This window comes from Chelonia mydas, chromosome 8 (assembly GCF_015237465.2).
Source record: "Chelonia mydas isolate rCheMyd1 chromosome 8, rCheMyd1.pri.v2, whole genome shotgun sequence".
Taxonomy (NCBI): Eukaryota; Metazoa; Chordata; order Testudines; family Cheloniidae; genus Chelonia; species Chelonia mydas.
In genome coordinates this window covers 18,233,813-18,255,785 of record NC_057854.1, presented here as the reverse complement: position 1 = coordinate 18,255,785, position 21,973 = coordinate 18,233,813, and the positions used below count along the sequence as shown (strand labels likewise).

At 43.6% G+C, this 21,973-nt stretch overlaps 1 protein-coding gene across 6 annotated transcripts in view; it reads left to right on the top strand.

The window, feature by feature from the left end:
• PPP2R2B (protein phosphatase 2 regulatory subunit Bbeta) overlaps positions 1–21,973 on the top strand; it is a 261,285-nt gene that overhangs the window by 182,688 nt on the left and 56,624 nt on the right. For all 6 annotated transcript variants that reach the window (XM_037907301.2, XM_037907303.2, XM_043520668.1 and 3 more), the window contains 3 exons: positions 4,420–4,517; positions 7,155–7,320; positions 10,977–11,089. In XM_037907301.2, the coding sequence (XP_037763229.1) occupies positions 4,420–4,517; positions 7,155–7,320; positions 10,977–11,089 (377 nt within the window). The remainder of the gene's footprint in view (positions 1–4,419; positions 4,518–7,154; positions 7,321–10,976; positions 11,090–21,973) is intronic.

The window sequence follows — 21,973 nt, the reverse complement described above, 5'->3', positions numbered from 1 at the left end:
GTGTGGACAGTTATACTGGGATAAGATGCCATACAGTTTATTCTCATAGGGGATGGGAATAAGCTATTACCAGTATAACTGCATCCACACTAGGTGTTCTACTGGTATAACTATTTTGGTTTAAAAAAAAAAAAACATACCTCTAATTGTGGTAGTTAAGGACCAAATCTCTCTGTGTCTTGCTTCCATATCTGTAAAATGGGGATAAGAATTGGCCTGTAGCTCATTTATCTAAGATACTTAAGGTATGAATAATACATATTTGAAGCGAATCAAGATCCATTCACAAACATCTCCCTTACTTAAAAAAGGATGAAACTTGTAGTAAATGTTGATTGGACCAAATAGTCCAGCCAGGTCCAATCGCATTATTTTGGCTTTCCACTGGTGTAAATGAGAGTAGAGTTTGGCCCCTCTGTATTGAGGTTCATCCCTTTTGTGAAAGTTGGTAGCAGATGGTTAAAATCTTAATGACAGATTTTACTACCCACAACTCCAGGCTGAAGCAGAAGGGCTCCATATAATGGAATAGAAATGCTTCACCTTACTGCTTTCCAATTCAGTGCTGGCCAGGCCACCATCCCTGCCACTTGATAGATTTCTGTGTGTTTGGAGGGATGCGGTGTTGTCTACCATAATCCTCTTGGGTTTATTTGCTGCAGTGCTGGCTCTGTGTGCAATGAAATATTATCCCTAAATCTATTCATGGCAACCCAATGTTATAAATGAATTAAGACAAACTTTAGAAAGCACTCACATGTCATTGCAATTATGCTTAATGCTGGAAAGACGTGGCAATATGGGGAAGATGTGTGAATATTAATAGAAGCAGCATGGAGTTCATTACTCACCTGCCTGCTGCCATCTGGATTGTCACAGCTCAGCAGACATGGTGGGCTCCTCGCACATTATCAGGGAGTGATTGGATCCTAAAGTGAATGGAGGGATCCCTATGAAGACATAAAACAGTGGACACAATGAATAAATTGTAGATGGCCGTGTGTCCCCAGCACTGAGAAGGGGCAACGAACTCCCATCAGGCACATTCCTGGGTGATGGATAGGAAACCGTAGGACAGCTGTGAATATCCAGTAAGTAGTCACGGCATCTCTCAGCAGGGCATGGTGGGGTAACTGGTGGCACAGCTATCTCTGTAAAATGCCACATAGGCCTATTATGAGGACATTAAGGTGAATAAAGACCACCTTAAAATAAGACTTGCTGGGGCTGGTAGGATTTGGTAGCCTTGATAAGCAGATCACCTGGAAGGGAAACTCCAATTACAAACCAGTGGTGTCAAGCTTGGACAGCCAACCTGTAAAGCTTGTCCAATAAGATATGCCCTTTTGAACTTATGTCCATGTTAAGTGTACCTCAGAGAGCAGGGTCATTCCTCACAAGCCACGTGCAACAGCCTTACCCGACTGTTGTAACTGGGCAAGGGCTCTGAAAGTTAAAGATATTGGTAGGTTGGCCTTTGCAATGATCATGGACTGAAGATGACCAAGGGGGAGGCCAAAGACTCGATATATAGACCAGATATCAGTGGACCTTAGAGAGACCAGTATGCACGACAGCTAGGTGTACATTCATGTGTTTTGGAAGAAGGCTATAAAAGTCGCTGACCCTGAATAGGGAAGTGTCAAGAAAGAAGAAGATCTTGTGTCCCCAGCCTTCTTCCACACTGGAAGGCTTTTTTCGTGTTTGTTACTCATGGACCATAATCTGCCCTACATTAATAGTGAAAAGCAAAGGAGAGATGAACAGAAAGGTGGGCAGGAGACTATAACAGAGTCTGAGCAGTAAGGACTATAAATGGTGGTTAGTCCACCAGGATGTGTGAGTGCACATAGCATGGAATAAATGAGTGAGATACCAAATTTGGCCTTTGTACAGAGGCCGGTGGTATTGGGTCAGTGTAGTGAAGCTAGAGCCTGAGACTAACCCTACCTGTGGCTGTTCTCTTACACCAGCTGCTGGAATCCCTTCCTCATTCTAGCCAGATTGTGGAGATCTAAGTTATACTTATGTTTTGTAATGACAGAGGTTTGTGATTAAAGCACTGGAGTCGCTAGAGCTACAGGTGAATCTTCAGGCCCCAGAGTTAATCTGAATGTTGTTGGTTTTTTAAGAACATGTTGGTTGGGGTAGGGGAACATCCTGGAGTCACCGTTTCAATTTAGTCTGGTAGAAACTTAATGCATGACTGAGGTGGACTTTGATGCTCTTTGGGGAGGAGAAGAATCATCTTGTCAGCCATCTAAGAGTCCCATTGGAAATGGTTTCCCAGTTTGAGTTAAGCCACCAGGCACCAGCCAGATCCGGTAGAGGAATAAGGGGGAAATATACAAACAAACTGGATTCTAGTGAAATGGGGTAAATAGCACTAAACTTGTTTAAAATAGGCCAGATTTCACCTGGTGTACATTGAAGCCATTGTGGTGTGTCAGGCCATAAATCGGAAGCAGTTTGGTCGAGAGACTGGCAAAGAACAGAGGCAGTTTATGTGGGTGCAGTGGCACCAGTTTGGGGACAAGATTAGGAAAAGAACTGATGCAACTAACATCTCTGACTTGAGATCAGGGGGTGCAATATTTAAGCTGATTGAGCAATTTAGGACAATTAGAACCTGGAAGGGGGAAAACTTGCCTGTCTGAGATACCATTTAGAAAGCTACCTTTCTGGGTTTGCCAGAACTCTTAAGGATTTTTTTTGCTGGATGGCATCTTGATCCACATTGTAGAAGACATAGACAATAACCAGCATTCACAGTGGCTTCTGAAGTTCGCAGTTGTGTGTGTGTGTGTGTGTGAGAGAGAGAGAGAGAGATCCATGTATATTAGTACCTTCCTAGTATATATTTTGATTGTGTCTTATATGTTTGGGTCCAATTCAGTGCTGACCTATTTATTTAGATGTTTTTCACCTGGCTCAGCCTCTCGGTGCATTACAGTAAAACACAGATTTTGATCCAGTAAAGTATATGCTAAAAAACAATCCAGTGAGAGAAGCTTGTGTGGTATCTACAACCCATCTAGCATCCCTATTCAGGGCAGCACCTAATCACCTGCTTATCTTTAAACATTCATACAACGTCTGTGTGTATGTACCCAATGTGTGTGCACATACATACGTATAAGGGGTGTAGGTATACATGCTTATGAAAAGTGTATTGTTTAGACACACACACGCGTGTGCGCACAGAGAGAGAGAGATTAGATAAATACGGTATGAAAAGAGAAATTAAAGTTCAATAAAACTGACTTGCACACAAAAGATCTGGATACCAAAAGCTAAAACAAAGTACCTTTCATTTTAAAAGATGTCCTTTAGCCAACTGCTAGGTTTGAGACCGTATTCCTTCTCTCCCCTGCACTGTTTTGCCTTTGCTGAATGCTGCACTCAAAGACAATCCATGAAGACCAGTAGGGGAATAATCACAGTAGAATTAACCTCTGACATTCTTCTAAAAATAGTCCTAATAAATCCAATCATTGGTGGTTCTCCTGCCTGCTTTGCCTCAGGGGTAAACACATTGAGTAAAGCCTTTAAAGCATGGCTTTACCAGATTGTGACCCCCTATATAAGTTACTGGTTCCCATCTGTTTCCTTGTTTCTCACACATTAGGACAGTTTGCCTCACTGTAATTTTGACCATGTCCCTGTTCATACACAACTTTTCTGATTATTGCATCGGACTGCACCACTTTGGGGAGACTAGATGGCCATGGAGTGGAGGGAGTGTTTCCTTTACTTAATCTGAAGTACAAAACAGGGGTTCTGCAGTGGGCAGGGCAAACAGCACACATCTAAGGCTATTTTGCCCCGTGGCTTTGAATGGGGGAGAATGCAGTGGTGCCTGCAAGGTCCCCCATCCTCTGACTCTGCAGAGATGGAAACTAGCAGAGCTCCCCTAAGGTAAGAGGGAAGTGGAGGGAACACAGAAAGGAAAATATGGATCTGAATGAGGACACATTCACTTAAACCTGCACAGGATGTTTTGGGGGCTTTATTGAACATAAATAGTAGAAATGGGTCGTAATTCCAAAATCTGGATATAAATCTAGACCCAAATGTCTCCCAGAGTTTGGGTATGGTATTGCTTTGGGATAACACCACTATGGAGACATAAAACAGTCACAAAATTTACTTCCAGACATGAATCCAATTCTTAGTGTCCCAAAACTCCATGTATTTGTATCAGGTTTTAGCTTGTGCCCATTCCTAGTAAACTGTGTTACAACATTCCACGAGCATATTTATATGCAAGAAGAAATATAAGGACTCTGGAAACTTCTCTGGGGAGACAAAGCACTGACGATACATTTTTCCTTAACTGCACAGAGAATGGTGTCTTATAGATGCCCATGAAAAGCCAGTCTGCAGTTACTTAAATTGCCTTTGTCTTCTTTTTTTCAGCTGACATTATCTCTACAGTAGAATTCAACCACACAGGAGAATTACTAGCGACAGGGGACAAGGGGGGTCGGGTTGTAATATTTCAACGTGAGCAGGAGGTAAGTGCTAGTGAATGCAAAATGCCTATTTTATCCTTTTAAAAGAAGCTTCCTGCTGCTTCCTAATCCTCACGTGTCACTCTTCCCCCCAGTTCTCTTCTGGCAACTAAAAACTGCAAATAGGCCATTAACCAAAATGGGACCATATGCGTATCAGAAAGCACCTTCAAAATGTTGCATTTTCTGCATCGTTTTACTTTCATTGCTCTTGTTGGGTACCTAATGCAAATTGGATCAAGCTGCCACGTTAGAAACTCCAGTGGTCCTAATTGTGTCGTTTTGCCAAACCAAATAATGCTCTTTGAACTTTGCTCCTTTCATCCAAACTTGGCACATTGAGCAAACCTTCTCATGTTTGCAGCCTTGTTTTGATTTGTACCAATTTGCATTAGCATGTTAGAATTCTGTAAACCTAATTAGCCGCCTTCTGATCTCAGTTTCACCCTTTTTTTTAAACTGATAAAAGGCCCAGGCGTCAGTGGAATTACACCTGATTTACACTGGTATCAGTGAGATCACAGCACAGCCTAGCAGTTGGTGTAAGAGCCCCTACAATTTTAAGCCAGAATTGCCATTTCCCTTGTTGTTCTCTGCTCACACCACCAAGAACATGCACAGGGCCTTGTACTCCCCTTCAGTGCAAGATGTGGAGGGAGCAGAGAAGAGTCAAAGAGGGCAAAAAAGTCTTTGTGGGCCAAGCACGAACTTTGTGACACCGCCCTCTTCCTGAGAGTCCTCTGTCAACTCTGCTTGGTTGAAGCTGTGTGGCTCAGAGAAAGGAGTGATGTCAGGTTGGGCAGGGAAGAGGATCCGCTGCTTTTTGTGGTGTGATCCTCTGTCTGGCAATATTCCCCCTAGAAGTGAATGCTCTCGAAGCACTATTTGCTTCTGCTCTGGGCTTCTCACAATGGGTGGGTGCAGACAGGGCAAGCTAGTAGCAGTGCAGAAAAGCCCAAAGAATAGTGCAGTGGGGCAGCCCACGCGAGCTGTGAGTTTTTGGCTCAATTTGCCATCACTGCTCACAAGAGTCCCTTCGCTATAGAACAAGATTTGGGGTATGTGCCAAGAGCTGTGGGGGGAAGCTTGCACAGTATCTGGCTGTACTGTAGTGGGCTCTCGGCCTTGCTGGTGTGGGTCTGTCACTTCCAGGAGCACCAAAAATTATCAGAGAACAGAACATTTCAAATTTAAAAAAAAAAAAAAATCTGCTGTAGCATAGATGGATAAGAATCATCCAGGTGACCCTGGACATACACCTTACCTCAGAAAAGGCTTCCTAAAGAGCTTCTTGGTAGCTATGTATCATTTGTGCTTCATTTCTGCAGGACCCATATTTGCACAAGGCATTGAGCACACAATTAAAGATCTCTGCATATGCTGTGGGTCCAAGAAGCACAGAATGTGTTTGGCAAATGAAAACTGTCACAGGCCCTTACAATCTGGAATATTTTTTTCCCCTCCATTTCCAAAGCTGTCTGATGCTAATTGGTCTGGCACATCTTGTGCATACTTCACAGTCAGATCTGGATGGTAGCAAAGCCCCCTTTTGTCAATGTGTTCTGTTAAGGTGGAGTGGGATCTCAGAGGTCTGGCCATGATAAACTTTGTAATCCAAAGACATTTTTAAGCCTATTTTAAGGTCTTACTCTCAAAACTGTTTCTATGTATACAGTATACGCTGCGAGGGGCTGTTTAGTTTAGATAATATATACACACACCATCATCATCATTCACAACAGTATTTTATTTCCTATTCTCTTTGTATTATTCTACTCCATTTCTTGAACTTTAAACTTCATTATGTGCCACAGGATAAATTCCATTGAATTCCTGCTTTACAGAGATATGCCATTCCTGGAAGGATGTTAAAGGGCCTGGGTACATCATTTGAACGCAGAAAGTCAATCCATACAATAAAGTGTGTGCATTTCTGTTCTATTCAGGTTCTTATATAGTGCTCATCACTGTAGTATCTGAGAGTGTTTGGGAGCATTTAACTCCCTCGGCCTCACTCAGGGCTCCAAGGTGCTGAGCACCCCGAGCATCCCATGGATGTCCATGGGACTTGAAGGTACACAACACCTGCCAGGCTTGCCCAGAACCTTGCAGGACTGAGCCCTTTGTCATTTTATGCAGCGTTCATTCTTGCACAGATTGTTTCCTTTCCTTCGTTATTTTGTTTCTGCTGGATAGTCATAGATCTTTGGGGCAAATCCTGCTCACCTTATGCCGGTACAGAGCCCCACTGGCTTCTACGGGGTTGCGCTTGTGAGTGAGTCAAACTTGACTTGGCCCTGTATCTGAGCCATTATCTCTCCTCACCAATTTGCCTTGGAGAGAAATGATAGGGAGGATTTCATTCATTCTAGAAACAAAGCAAAGCAAAGGCATCATTTCCTGCTCATATCATCAGCATGCAGAGAAACTGACACAAGAGGAGAATACATTGTGCCGGGAAGATCTCTTGTGTCGGCTTTGATATCTAAACTGTAATGTGTCAATGTAATCAGACATTTCCCATCTCTTAACAATCTGCAGAGAACAAAAGAATCAATAGAAATTTTGCGCGCGCTCTCTCGTGCTCTCTCTCTCTCTCTCTCAAAATTCCCTTTATCGTTTTTTTCCTCACTCCTGCAGAGTAAAAATCAGCCCCATCGTAGGGGAGAATACAATGTTTACAGCACGTTCCAGAGCCATGAACCCGAGTTCGATTACCTGAAGAGTTTAGAGATCGAGGAGAAGATCAATAAAATACGATGGCTCCCGCAGCAAAATGCAGCCTACTTCCTTCTCTCCACCAATGGTATGTGACAATAATAATATATAATGCTTTGCCTTTCATCCACGGATTCCATGGTGCTTTGCCAGCATGGAAAAAATAAATCTTCACAATCCCCCCGCAGGACAGGTAAATATTATTTTCCCCATTTTAGAGCCGGGGGAACTGGAGCATGGAGAGTTTGACTTGCCTGAAGTCACACAGTGAAGGAATGGCGGAGATGGAAATAGAACCCAGTTTTCCTGGCTTCCAGCCCTCTTCTTTGACCAACAGACCACTAAGGTCTTAGGTTTATTTAGGTCTTGATCTTGGGAAGTGTACCCTTTGAAAGTAATGGAGAATTAAGGGTGCTCAGCTCCTCACAGGAGCAGGCCCATGCTGCCCCTCATCCCAAAGAATCTCTCCCAGGAGAGAGAAATACACATGAGGAGATGAACAGAGAAGGCTGAGGTAAGTAACCCGGGTTCACCTCATAGTTCTTTGTTATATTCTTGTCAAACACTGAACTAACATTTAATGGGGCATACCCTAGTGCACCTCAGCCTTCCCTTTGTATCTGTGGTTTTGGTCCAGGGGCCTATCCTATTTGAACTCCTTTCTGCCTTCCATTGAGGCATGTAACTCCCATTACCTTTGGAACAGACTCTTATCATCCATAACTTCAGTATTAGGGAAACCTTGCCCTGAGGAAAACCATCTTCACATTTTTTGTAGTAGTTTCAAAAAAAAAAAAAACCAAAGAGGAATGATTTTGCAGCCTTTACTCATGCTGAGTAGGACTTACACGGAGGAGACGTCCTATTGAAATACCATTCTTCTGGGATCCTGGAGAGAACAACAGAGAAGTGGAGTTATTTAAAACAGTTATTGGGGTCTGTACTTGTACCATATCCCCCTGATTTCAGCTGGAGTTGCTGGGTCTCAGTGCCTCTCAATATCAGGCCTGTGATGTCGGCATAATCCACACATGTAGAGTAAAAGGAGGAGGAGGAGAAGCAAGAATTAGGAAGGACAGGAATATTCAGGTTGGGAATTCAATACATTCAGTGGGCTGCACTCTGGTCTAACGTACACTAATGTCTGACCAGTGATGTGACTCTGGATTTTAACTAGCATGACTGAGATCAGCATTTGAAGCCCAACCTCGGTGAGAAAATTCTTCAGCCTACTGGGCAGAAGAGCTTAAAAATCCTTGAAGTCATTTTTCTGCCTCTGGTCCCTTTTTCTCTTGGTTTGCTCACCCTTGGGAGTTTGACTGTGAGGGAGCACAAGCACAGGGAATTGGTATCTGTGACTGGTGGCAACGCAGACAATAGTCAGAAAATGTCTCCGTTGTTGTTGTTTCTTCTGGCAAAATCTTATTTAAAAAAATCAAGAATGATTCTGTTATAAAACATGACTTTAAATAGGGATAACAGGAGCCCAGCTAGAATTTGCTGTCAATGCATGTTTCATGTGTATTTCCCTCACACAGGGTTCTGCAGTCAGTTCACACTTGTTCATTTGACACTAAACAGGGAGTTTTCGTCCCTCTGTTTATTATGTTCATTAAGTTTTTGGATCCTGGAATCTTTTTTTAAGAAAAACTGCAGCTGATTTGTTTCAATTTGCAGCTGTGTTCAGCTGAGCAGCTTCCTGTTATGCTCAGATAAATATCAGGAGGATCCAATGATATTATTTGGGATGAATGGGACCTTAAGATGGATGTGACTTAATTACTTCAGGGGAAAAGGAGGGGTCTAATTATCTCCTATAGCCAACTTACTTTGTATTGTGGAATTTACTCTATTGATCATTGTAATAAAATTCAAAGACTTATTAAACTCATTTGGGCGGGGGGAGAATCATTGAAATGCAATGAAGATTAATTATAGAGCATAATGTTCTGTTAATTGAGTTTTTAAATAGTTTTTTGATTAACAGGGATATTATCTTTCCATTTGGGATGGTGTTTCAGAGGCTTGCAAGATATTAAAATGAGTCTTTAAAAAAAACTCCCATGTTATTCTGTATCTTTTTGTTCTTGTTGCTAAACTAACATTATAGAGGGGAAACCCCCTGAAGTTAAATGGGTTAATAAAAACAAAATTAATGGCAGTCTAATGGAATTGCTGTGTAAAGGAGAAAATTAAGATGAATGATAAGATTGTGTTTTAAAGCTGGTGGAAGTGATGATAAACTGCTGATAGAATCTCTGCCAGGCAAGGGAAAAGAAAACACCATTATTCAGAATAAAGACCACATGTTCCTGGGGCTCTTTCACCTAAAAGCCTTCATAGCACAGGATAAACGGAATGTCAATAGTTGAAAAAGCCAAGGAAAGATGGCAGTATGGGCATGCAAATTGGATGTGCAGTCAATAATAAAATGCCAGTTTCTGTTCAAGGTGGTGGAAGGAGGAGTTGAAACTGACTTTTGAGTAAATTACAGACATGATTTTACTTCATTCCGGGGACGTTCTTTTTACTATGTTCACAGTGTGAACTTTAAATCACTGTATATTTCACTGTTTTACATCCTAGATTTCTTTGCCTGAGCTAGTCTCCACCCAGGGACAAAAACAAAACTCATGGAATTTGACATCTGTTGTATGCAGGGTATTTTAAAGTTCATGCACAAATGACCACTGTTCTCTAAACACTGGTGTATAGCTGCACAAGCACTGCTTATGGTTAATGATTCCACTGGCTGTTGGAAATATTCAAAGACATGATGGATAGAGCACTCATGAATATTATTCTCTTTATTTGTAAGAGGACAATTGGGCTTGATGCAGGAATTGAATGAAATATAGTGAAAGAGGTCAGAGTAGATGATTGTAATTGTCCCTTCTGACCTTAAAATCTGGGAATTGCCATGTATCATGGCAGTTTGCAGTAATAAGATTGAATAAAAGGAGTAATAAACTGGGCAGTAGGGACACAATATGGAGATGTGGTGTATCATCAGCATTTAATGTGTTTTCAGTGATTTGTTTAAGCATTTGGACCAAGTTAATTTGGAAATCATACTTGAAAGGAGTCAGTTTCCCCTGGATAACTGCCATGTAACCTGGCAAATTGTAGGAGGAAAAATCATATAGTAGCGTGTTCTCTTGATTAACTTTGGTGGTAGGTATACAGATACACAGCAATGGGAGAAAGACGCTATATGGATTTGGTCTGTAGGTGGGGAGTTCTAAATTAAACTTCTCACAGACTTCTGCCTTTTCAGAGCAGTGTAAAAAGCTCTCTCCTCTTGTAGCCAATGCCCATATTAGAGTTTCTAGTGACACACTGTGGCATGTACTAGATAAATCCTAAACTCTGTATACTGAATCATGTGACCTATGGTCATAACCTCTGCAGCTGAGCCCTGGGAAATCACTTCTCAAATAATTCGTCCACTAATATGCTTGTTTTAATCAAACCATCTTCTTAAGTTTGTCGGCAGTTGCCTTGCAGCAATAGGAAGGCCAAATATCCCTGGAAAAAAGTGTTGATGGTAAACAGTTTCTTTCTTTAGAGCTGATTCTTTCCATGTCCCTAGATCTCATTCAAATAAGACAAGGAACAGGAAACGGTAATCTTTTTTACATTTAAACCAATTTTTGTGACATTAGCATTTTCATCAGGCATTCGTTTTAGGATGCCTGTTTACTCAGGCATAACTATATCTTCTTCTCTCTTTTGCTCTTCCAGATAAAACTGTGAAGCTATGGAAAGTTAGTGAACGAGATAAAAGACCAGAGGGCTATAATCTTAAAGATGAAGATGGCCGCTTCCGAGACCCCTCCATGATTACAATGCTACGGGTGAGTTAATTGAGATGCCTAAGGGTCAAGGAATCTTTCTGTGTGTGAACTTGAGTAGAAAATTGTCACCGTGGTTATTTATGGTGGCATGCATAATGCCCTCATGTCTTCAGTGGGGTCCCTGCCTCCAGGAGCTTGTGGTTTAAAGACAGAGAGGGGGGGAAGAGGTACCACACAACAGGAAAAGTAGCCAAGGTGGTGGTGGGCCATGTCTTGGTAAAGATGCATTTGTTATTACAATAACATTGATGATGCTTTTGTTGATACTTGAGCCAGGAATGCTTGCGATGCCGAGTTGGCGCTTTTGCATGCGTGACAAGAAGGGCCAATAGAGCTCTGGGACTGCAAGGCAGAGTGAGGGCCATGGAGCTGGAGCAGGCTGTGGAACCTTGACTAGAGCTCTGGCAGCGGCTTCAGGGTGAAATGCAGAATGCAGGCTCCCTTTTCTTCCCCCCTCCTGTGGGCTCTGGGTTCAGAGCAGCCCAGCCCTCTCTCATCACAGAGGTTCCCTAAGAGTCTGCTGCAGTAATGAGCTGAATAGGTCAGAGCCCCACCAGCCCAGAATATAGCCCGCACTTGCCCTGACACCTCACAGAAATCCTTTGTCACCATCTGGTATTCACGGTGGCTGCTGTGAATCTAGAAACCTGCAGTTTCTCAGGAGAGTTATTCATTCTGAATTAACAAATGAAGATAAATAGGAAATGCTTTTGCTTCCTTTAAATGTGAAGACGAACACAGAGACATCTCTGATATGCCTTTAATGAATTCAGCTTAGTGTCAGATGAGAGGACATGATGTCACATGGGTCATTAAGGGGTAAATCCTGCAGTTTACGTACAGGCTGAATAACAGAACTCTACTGGAGAGAGCTATAGGTCTGAATGGAAAGAATCCTGTCCCCTCTGGCCATGCTGGAGTACCACACCCCACCCTGCCTCATGTATGCAAACTCTTCACCTCTTGTGCTGCTGAACATATCTGGCACACGCTTGTATTCCTGCCTGGCGATGAAGGAGTTAAAGCATTTCTTTCTTTTCCTTAGTGTTTGACTTGGGTTGTTGGAATGTAAGTACATTCTGTAATTGAGTTTTTCCTCCCAATGTAAGAAGATTAAAACCAGCCTCCCAAATCAAATGTAAACACCTAAGGCTACATTTTCCATTTACTACAAGGGAGATGCACATACAAAATCCATTAAGCCAGTTTTCTTCATAGTCACTGGAACGCCACTCGCCTTTCTGAGTGCTGCACCAAGCTGTGGTCTTATGTGGTTTTCTGGAGCTGACACCTAAAGTCCAGGAGCCTTGCATCAGAGAGTGCTATGGGGAAGCCCCCTATAAGACCAGGCAGGAGTGATGCTGTGAGGGTCGTAACACTGACTGGTGTTTGGAAGCTGTAGCCCTTAGTAGTAAATTTCACCTGGTCCATCTTTGTGTTGGTAAATGTTGCCTTCCTCATGGGGGATGCAGTATTGTCAGGAGATATCAGTCTCTGATCTTTAATGTGCATACTAAGAGCTAGATTGTGTCTTCTAGGCACAGCGCTACGGGAGGAGGGGAGGTGCTGAGGGAGCCTCTCAGCTAATTCAGTCAGGATTCTTCCCAGGACTCCTGTGGCGCGCACTCTGAAGCTGCAGCTCAGGTGTTTGTTACATGGGTACAAGTCGCATTCTCCCCTGTGCCTGGCCATGTCTGCTGGCTGAAGCAATGGGGTCACAAGGCCAGGGGCCCAGTCCTTACTTCACCCTGCCAGGTCATTTCTGTGGAGGCTAGCACTGCAAGCAGCATAAGCATGGAGAGGTGGTTCTGCAACCTCCCCAGACTGTGACTGATCCCTGACCCAGAGTGTTGGAAGAGGAAGGGGAGAAGCTCCTTGTATCTGCTCTCCACAGGGCCAGTTAGACTGAAGCAGGTTTTCTGTTTAAACATGGAGCGAGACCACATTTGCCTCAGCTTGTCATTGGAGATTGAAAAGAAAAATACCAGATCTAACCTGCAGGCCTAAAAACTCCACCTGAACAGTCCATCTGATGTGCTGTTTATCACACCAGACCAGTCTGTAATTTATTCACGCTGTCAGAATTTGCATTGCAAGTAGTTTTGGTTGTTTGTTTGTTTTTTAATATTATTTGTTGCTGTGATTACCTCTGGCTCACTTTTATAGCTCCCGGTTTCCTCACAGATCAGGCCAATGAAAACGTTTAATAACCCCAGACAGCTAATTAATCCTTGGTGAGAAATGAATGGCTTCTATTTTGAGTTGCTCCTACTTGCTGGTAGGCACGTTTTGCTTGTTTTTTCCTAGAGCAAGGAAACATTTTATTTCCTATCTATATTGTTGTTGTGTTTAAGGTAGCATGTCCAACCGCTGTGCTGTTACTTAGGAAGCCCACTAGAATCATTTCTCCAAGATTTGAATGTCCGACTCTATAGTTTCCCGACCCATCTGGATGCAGAGCTGGGGAGACGGCTTTTGTTTTAAAGCAATATTACGGGGTATTACTCGTTATTGCTTTCTTCTGTGTCTTAATGCCTCAGAAAAACCATGGACTTAGTGTGGGAAAGGCAGGGTCGCAGCACAAAGGCATGGAGCTAGTGTCTTTATTTCATCTAGATCTGCAAAAGAGAGATCTTTGTGGAGCTTTTCCGTATGGCAGATTTGTCTGCTTCTGCCTCAGCTGCACTCATTCAGCTCCTCTTCCCCAACCTCTCAATGCCCAGAGGTGACAGTCCACCCTGAGTGCTTTCTAAGCAACTGCAACTAATTGAGAGGCTTAATAAACTATGAAGGGAGCAAACACACGCTGTACTTTTCTGCAACAGATAGCTTGTTCACTGCATTCCATTTGCCTGTAATTTGTATTTTACTGCAACTGGGATTATTATTATTTAGAAATAGGCTAACTCATTTTGCCTAATGTCACACCAGCTGGATGCTGTGGGGCTGAAAGCTGGACTCACACCTTACTGGCTTTGCCTTCTGTTTGGGAGAGGCTGTGAAAAGAGGAGCAGAGAGAAAAATCCAATGGGGAAAAATGGAGAGAGGAGAGAGAATGAAAACAGAAGAAAGGAGAGAGGAATTCTATTAGCCCCAGGGACCCAGTTTAGTTTTTTTAGAGGTACATAGCCCCATTTCCTGTTTGCTAGAAAAAAAACATTTGTTTTTTAAAATAACACATCAGCAATTTAATTTACAGAGGCAAAGAAAGTTTTGTGAATTTATTTGAACTGGTTTTGCAAACCAAAAATACTTTGCGAGATTACCATTCTCATGAGCTCCACATACGTTCATGTACATTCACATATGAACTTGGTGCCAATATGTGGCCCAGATTCATTGTTCAGTTCCCACTGTTCTTGGCAGAAGCTTGCTTCTTGGAAAAATCAACATACAGTTTATGAAACTGCTGTTAAGTTACATTTGATTCAGAGGTTAGGTCAAGGTGAATTTAGTGTTTGATCTTGAGGTACAGCACCCCCTTTTCTATTACAGGGGAAGCAAAAATCTATGTCTCTTTTCTGAGCCCAGGTTCATAGAGACAAAATTCAAAGGACTCTCCTAGGACAGTGGAATCTCTGCCTGCTGCGTTCAGACCAATTCCTCATATCCGCTGACACAGTGCAATGTCCTCCTGTTGAGCTGCCATCAGCCATTGTGTTATGTACTTCAGGACTGCTGACCTCTCCTAGGAAGAACAAGCACCCAATGCTCCCTTAGCCAACTCATAGTTGAGAGTCATATTTGCAATTTGTTGATGCTGCTGAGGATTAGAGGCAATTATTTTACCCATCACCGCACTCTTAGTATGTTTGTTACAGATGTTGGGGTAATGAAAACACAGTCAACCCTCTTCTGTAATACAGGATCACGGTGGTGCACAAACAGCCCACGTTATTAGGGTTAACTTTGTTGAGCTGTTTTCGTAGTAATTCCTCAAGCTTCTCTCCCCACCCCCCGGGCTCTCTGAGGTGCAGATCCTGATGTGACTGACAATGGCCAAGTGAATACTGGCATGGGATCAGTATAATGGTGCCTCAGTGGGATACTTGTATGATATGGTTATGAAAATTAATAATGCTTACCTTCACTATTGATTATTTTCTTTATCTGATTGTATTTGACTGAATCGTGGGGTTCTCATGTGTGATCATGTGGCCTTGAGTAGCTCCAAAGATCAACTTAAATTCTGTTTTTAAAAGCATTTAACCTTTTATGTCTGCCTGTCTGTCGCTCAGTCTTTGCCTCTGGCTTCAGTGGGAGCTGAAGCGACAAAGTTACATAGACTCCCATTGACATCAGTGGGCTTTGGGTAAGGCCCGATGTCAGCACACTACATGAGATTTAGCCATGAGACTCGTATTAATGTGTCACATTAATTTGTATTTGACCCTTAGAGTGAACTAAATCACATCTTATTCTGTGCAGAACAGACAAGCCAGTCTTTTCCCTGCCTTTAGACTGGAGAGCCATTACGGGCTCCCTCCTTGCAGTATGTGCTGGTCATAGTCCTCATCAGCATTAGAATTGCTCATGAAAACATTTTTTGAAATGAGCAAAGTCTTACCTTTTCCAATGAATAGGAAACACAGCAGCAGTTGCTGGAGTTATGGGCTCTCCCCAGATACCATGGCAAGCCCCAGTTTCCTCTGTTATGACCTTTCTATTTTCATAACCTTCCTTTAACTGCCATTAAATTATCTGGAGGTTTGAGATCTGTAAAGGTCAGAGACTAGGGGTAGGAAGGGAGGAATACGGTGCTGGGATTTTTCATGGTTTTGAAGTCAGTATTTTATCACTGTCAAAAATTAAACCCTCCCTGACCCAAGTGAATTTTCTCTGGATAGTAAATTTTATGTCATATGGTTTTCTTTTAGTTATTGTGAACCATTCACACCACGTGTCAGACAGAGGAAAGCAGGAGCTGTCAATGATTTCTCTTAATGCTCTCTGATGGTCCTCCTAGAGCAGTGGTTCTCAAAGCCGGTCCGCCGCTTGTTCAGGGAAAGCCCCTGGCACCCCGGACCGGTTTGTTTACCTGCCGTGTCCGCAGGTTCAGCCAATCGCAGCTCCCACTGGCCGCGGTTTTCCACTCCAGGCCAGTGGGGGCTGCGGGAAGTGGTGCAGGCCAAGGAACGTGCTGGCCGCCCTTCCCGCAGCCCCCATTGGCCAGGAACGGCGAACCGCGGCCAGTGGGAGCCATGATTGGCCGAATCTGCGGACGCAGCAGGTAAACAAACTGGTCCGGCGCGCCAGGGGCTTTCCCTGAACAAGCGGCGGACTGGCTTTGAGAACCACTGTCCTAGAGCGCTTGGAATTTCATCTGGCATGCACTAAGTTGTAGCATGCAAAGTTTCCTTGTGTTTCCATTTCCTACTATGTGCCACATTTGGATGTATTTAGGCACAGACCAGCTACCGTAGAGTCTAATAACATCCTATCACTAAAGCCAGGTACTTCCAATGCAACAGTGAAACCCTGTCCTGAGGAATGGAGGTGTTGCCACATGTGAAGAGGCCAGTGGTCCATTCACTCTACTATATGCCTTGGTCGTTTTCTTACGAGAACGTTAAAACCCAAACCAATAATGCATCTGGCCAAGAACTATACAACTGGGGGAAAACCACTTCTGACTCCACGTGGTGGTCATTTTATGCCATCACATGGGATTATTGATAACCCTTATTTTGATCCTGGTTACTATAACTGCAAATGCTAGTCTTATTTATATATTGGCCTCCATTTTCTGATTCCTGCTAAGCTATTTGGCTCAAAAATATCCTGCATCAATGAGTTCCATAAGTTAATTCTAGGAGTTCTAAAGTTGTATTTCAGCTTTTTGATATGTATTGCTTTTTAACTCCATTGGCTCACCCAGCACTGCCTTCCATCACATGTGGCTGTCATAGGAGCCGAGTATGTACAAAAGTACCATCATGCAGTGCTGATTTTTGAGACTCTTGCTGTTGAAAATAAACACCCCCACATGCGCACAGACACTCACCATTTTCAAGCGGCCTGTTTTATGCCATGCCTCACTGAGGAGTGGAGATTGGCCAATAGTGAGTGATGCCAGGGCAACATGAAATTGTATTGTTTTTCCTGTAGTCAAGTCGTGATGAGATTAATTTTATTTTGTCCTGTACCTGACCCCTCCCACCTTTTCCCAAACCTCAGTCTTCATTTTTTTTTCCCCATGAGTTTTCTACTTGGTACCTTTTTTTTTCTGTAGCAAGCTGGAGGTTTTGGCTGCTTTAGAAGCAGGCTTTTCAGTAAGTTGCTATGATTTCTTGATCTCTGTATCCGGAAACCCCATGAGAACATATAGTTACTACTTTACAGCACTTTGAAGAAGTAAAGCAAAATGTAAGTGCTAAGTATTATGGTTATTATAATGTCATCATTCCCTAAGGGTAGAAGATTGGGGAGTCGTCAACCAAACTCCACTTTGAGTCTGATATGCTGATAATTACATAGACAGATATTTACATTGATTTAACTGTTTCCTTGCCGTCTAATAATAATCAGTTATGTGAGTCAACAGTGTGGAATGCTGGCACTTCAGAGTATACTGCTGGATCCCACTGCAGCAGAGACCAGCAACAAAAAGGTTTTAAAAAGATCTTGCTTCAACTATATCTTACCCATTCCTCCTAAAGATTTCAGTTTATTTGGGGGTGTTGCTCTCTGAGGAATTATTGTTATTTATATGGGCTTTCCAACCCATATAATGCACCAGAAAGAATGAAACTGCACTCAGACTGTAAAGGGCCTTTTTTGTTTTTATAAGGAGCCCTGCTTATTTAGCTATACACCCTGGTTTAATAGGTGTAGAGCCCTTTGGCCACTGAGGCTTTGTCTACACTACACAGCTTTTAGTAATACGTCCGTGTCGCTAAAAGTCGGGCAGCGTAAATGCTGTTTGTCAGCACTTTTGACGACAAAATACTTCCATCCCCCATGACCGGGGTTTGCGTTATCGACAGGAGAGGGCTCCTGCTGACAATGAGCCATTTACACTGCCACTTGCTACAGCAAAACTTGTCGGGGGGGCTTTTTTAAGCACCTGTGAACAATAAAAGTTTTGTTGTTCAGTTGGCAGTGTAGACAAAGCCTGAGTGGGGATCTGATTTTGCATCATCAAAGAACTCTCCAAAGTGGCCCTATATATACATTTGTACCAATGCTATGGGATGTTTGCAAAAAAAAATTCACACAAATAATATCCAGGACTTAAATCTCTCTTTAAATTGGGCATGTGTGTGCTTTGATCTTCTCACACTGCAAATCAAGCTTCAACTGAAGCTTCTGTATAAGAATTTTCACACTTTTAACTATCCTTTGTGCTAGAAAGGAGAAGGTTGCAAATATCCCCTGGGATGCTGTGCTCAGTGAGAGACTTTCTGTCTCCTTTGATGAACAAAACTGGGGGGGAAATTATCTGGGGCAGAAACAGCTCCTAGGCTTCATTTTGTGGTACAGACGATCTGATATTCGGGAAAAACTGAAAAGGCAGCAGGCTGCGTTTTTTATGCTGCCTTAATATTTCATTTTTTGGTTTAAAATGCTGCAGTTAGTGTCTTGCTAGTTAACCCTTAGACTGCTGGCATTTTTCAGTGTGCCAGTCAGATAAGTGTTTACATTTTTCAGTGTGCCAGTCAGATAAGTGTTTAGGAGGATCGTGTGTTTGTATACAAAATGTGTGTGCATTCCACAAAAAGGCTAGTTAATTGTTGTTTTGAATCTGACAACCGTCCTGATCCTGCATGTGCACAGGTAGACTCCTTCATCCATGCAGAGTACTCGGATTTCACTGAAGCTCGGGGCGGGGGGGGAGCTCTGCCCACATGGATGGAACTGTGGGATTGGGGCCTTAGAGAAAATGTCAGGATCATTGAATGGTCTGGCCAATTACTATTCAGCAAATACCAGGGCTGTTACCCTCGCTCTTAGAAAAAGTATTCTGCTTCAATTTTCCATGTTTAAATTTCATCCCATTTTGCTCTCTCTTCCCCCCCACCCAGGGAGGAATTATTCTGATGGGTAGGGAGAGGGGTTGTTATGGGATGAAATTTAAACATGGAAAATTGAAGCAAGAATATTTCAGCACGTTTTCTAAGAGCAAGCTATATTAAGCTGTGGAATAGCCTCTCAATACATTTAGTAGAAAACCCGTCACTGCACAAATTTAAACCATGGCTGTTCTAAGCATTTAAGAGTGTGTTGTGGGGTTGTGGTCCTGCATTGGCCATGGGGAATGGCAAAGGTGGTACATAATCGCTGTTTTTCAGCTTGAATTTTTATCATTTTTTGATTGAGACTAGTAGTTAAGTGTCAGTCTCAAGTGGTCTAGTGTGAACAGTGCTTACTTGGGGAGAGGGATGCAGGGAATGGATAATTTGCCCAAATGTGTATGTTAAGATTAGAGTTGGAATTCAACCAGCAGCAGATTGCTCTCATTATTATTTATTTATTTATTTATTTATTAACAACATTAATTTATAATGTGCTAACCTGTCAGCATTTATGCTGCTATGCAAGCAAAGAAATAGACAAGGTTCCTGCCTCAAGGAACTTTTGTTCTAATTTGTGCTGACACAGTACTCTATTGAGGATTAGGAGCGAGGGTGGGAAGAGAGAGTCAAGATGAGGGAAGAGAGTTAGTATGTCTACACTACGAAATTAGGTCGAATTTTTAGAAGTTGGTTCTGTAGAAAGCGTTTTTATACAATCAATTGTGTGTGCCCACACACAAATGCTCTAAGTGCATGTAATCAGCCGAGTGTGTTCACAGTACCGAGGCAACCGTCGACTTCTGGAGCGTTGCACTGTGGGTACCTATCCCACAGTTCCCGCAGCCTCCGCCGCCCATTTGAATTCTGGGTAGAAATCCCAGTGCCTAATGGGGCTAAAACATTGTCGCTGGTGGTTCGGGGCACATATCGTCAGGCCCCCCTTCCCTCCCTCCCTCCGTGAAAGCAAGGGCAGACAATCGTTGTGCGCCTTTTTTCGTGAGTTACCTGTGCAGACGCCATACCACGGCAAGCATGGAGTCAGCTCAGCTAACCGTCACCGTATGTCTCCTGCGTGCTGGCAGACGTGGTACGGCATTGCTACACAGCAGCAGTTTATTGCCTTTTGGCAGCAGACAGTGCAGTATGACTGGTAGCCGTCGTCGACGTAGTCCTGGGTGCTCTTTTAACCGACCTCGATGAGGTCAGGGGCGCCTGGGCAAACATGGGAGTGACTCAGCCAGGTCATTTCCCTTTTAAGTTTCATCTCATGGCGATTGAGTCCTACTGGCAGTGCACTGTCTTTTAATCAGCAGCCAGCAGAAGATGATGGCCAGCAGTCATACTGCATCGTCTTCTGCCGAGCACCCAGGAGATGACGATGGCTAGTGGTCTAGCGATGACGATGAAGATGGCACAGTCTGCTGCCAGCAAGATGTATAAAGATAGATGAAGTGGCTCAAAACAAGAAATAGACCAGATTTGTTTTGTATTCTTTTTCTCCTCCCTCCCTCCGTGAAATCAACAGCCTGCTAAACCCAGTTTTGAGTTCTATCCTTAAAGGGGCCATTCTGTTTCTCGCAAAGCCACCCCCTTTGTTGATTTTTAATTCCCAACCCTGTAACCATGTCATCAATTGCCCCTCCCTCCATCAGGGCAACGGCAGACAATCGTTCCGCGCCTTTTTTCTGTGCAGACGCCACACCACAGCAAGCATGGAGCCCGCTCAGATCATTTTGGCAATTAGGAGCACATTAAACACCACACGCATTATCCAGCAGTATATGCAGCACCAGAACCTGGGAAAGCGAAACCGGGCGAGTAGGCGACGTCAGCGTGGTGACGAGAGTGATGAGGACATGGACACAGATTTCTCTCAAAGCACAGGCCCTGGCAGTGTGGGCATCATGGTGCTAATGGGGCAGGTTCATGCGGTGAAATGCCGATTTTGGGCTCGGGAAACGAGCACAGACTGATGGGACGGCACAGTGTTGCAGGTCTGGGACGATTCCCAGTGGCTGCAAAACTTTCGCATGCATAAGGGCACTTTCACTGGAACTTTGTGACTTGCTTTCCCCAGCCCTGAGGCGCAAGAATACCAAGATGAGAGCAGCCCACGCAGTTGAAAAAGCGAGTGGCAATAGCCCTGTGGAAGCTTGCAACGCCAGACAGCTACCGGTCAGTCGGGAATCAATTTGGAGTGGGCAAATCTACTGTGGGGGCTGCTGTGATTCCCTAACTGTGGTGGGGCCATAGACGGAACCCTTATCCCTATCTTGGTACCGGAGCACCAAGCTGGCGAGTACATAAACTGCAAGGGGTACTTTCCAATAGTACTGCAAGCACTGGTGGATCACAAGGGACGTTTCACCAACATCAACGTGGGATGGCCGGGAAAGGTACATGACGCTCCCATCTTCAGGAACTCTGGTCTGTTTCAAAAGCTGCAGGAAGGGACTTTATTCCCAGACCAGAAAATAACCGTTGGGGATGTTGAAATGCCTATAGTTATCCTTGGGGACCCAGCCTACCCCTTAATGCCATGGCTCATGAAGCCATACACAGGCAGCCTGGACAGTAGTCAGGAGCTGTTCAACTACAGGCTGAGCAAGTGCAGAATGGTGGTAGAATTTGCATTTGGAAGTTTAAAAGCGCGCTGGCGCAGTCTACTGACCCAGTTAGACCTCAGCGAAACCAATATTCCCAATGTTATTACTGCTTGCTGTGCACTCCACAGTATCTGTGAGGGTAAGGGGGAGACATTTATGGTGGGGTGGGAGGTTGAGGCAAATCGCCTGGCAGCCAATTACACAAGCCAGACACCAGGGCTATTAGAAGAGCACAGCTGGGCGCATCAGAGAAGCTTTGAAAA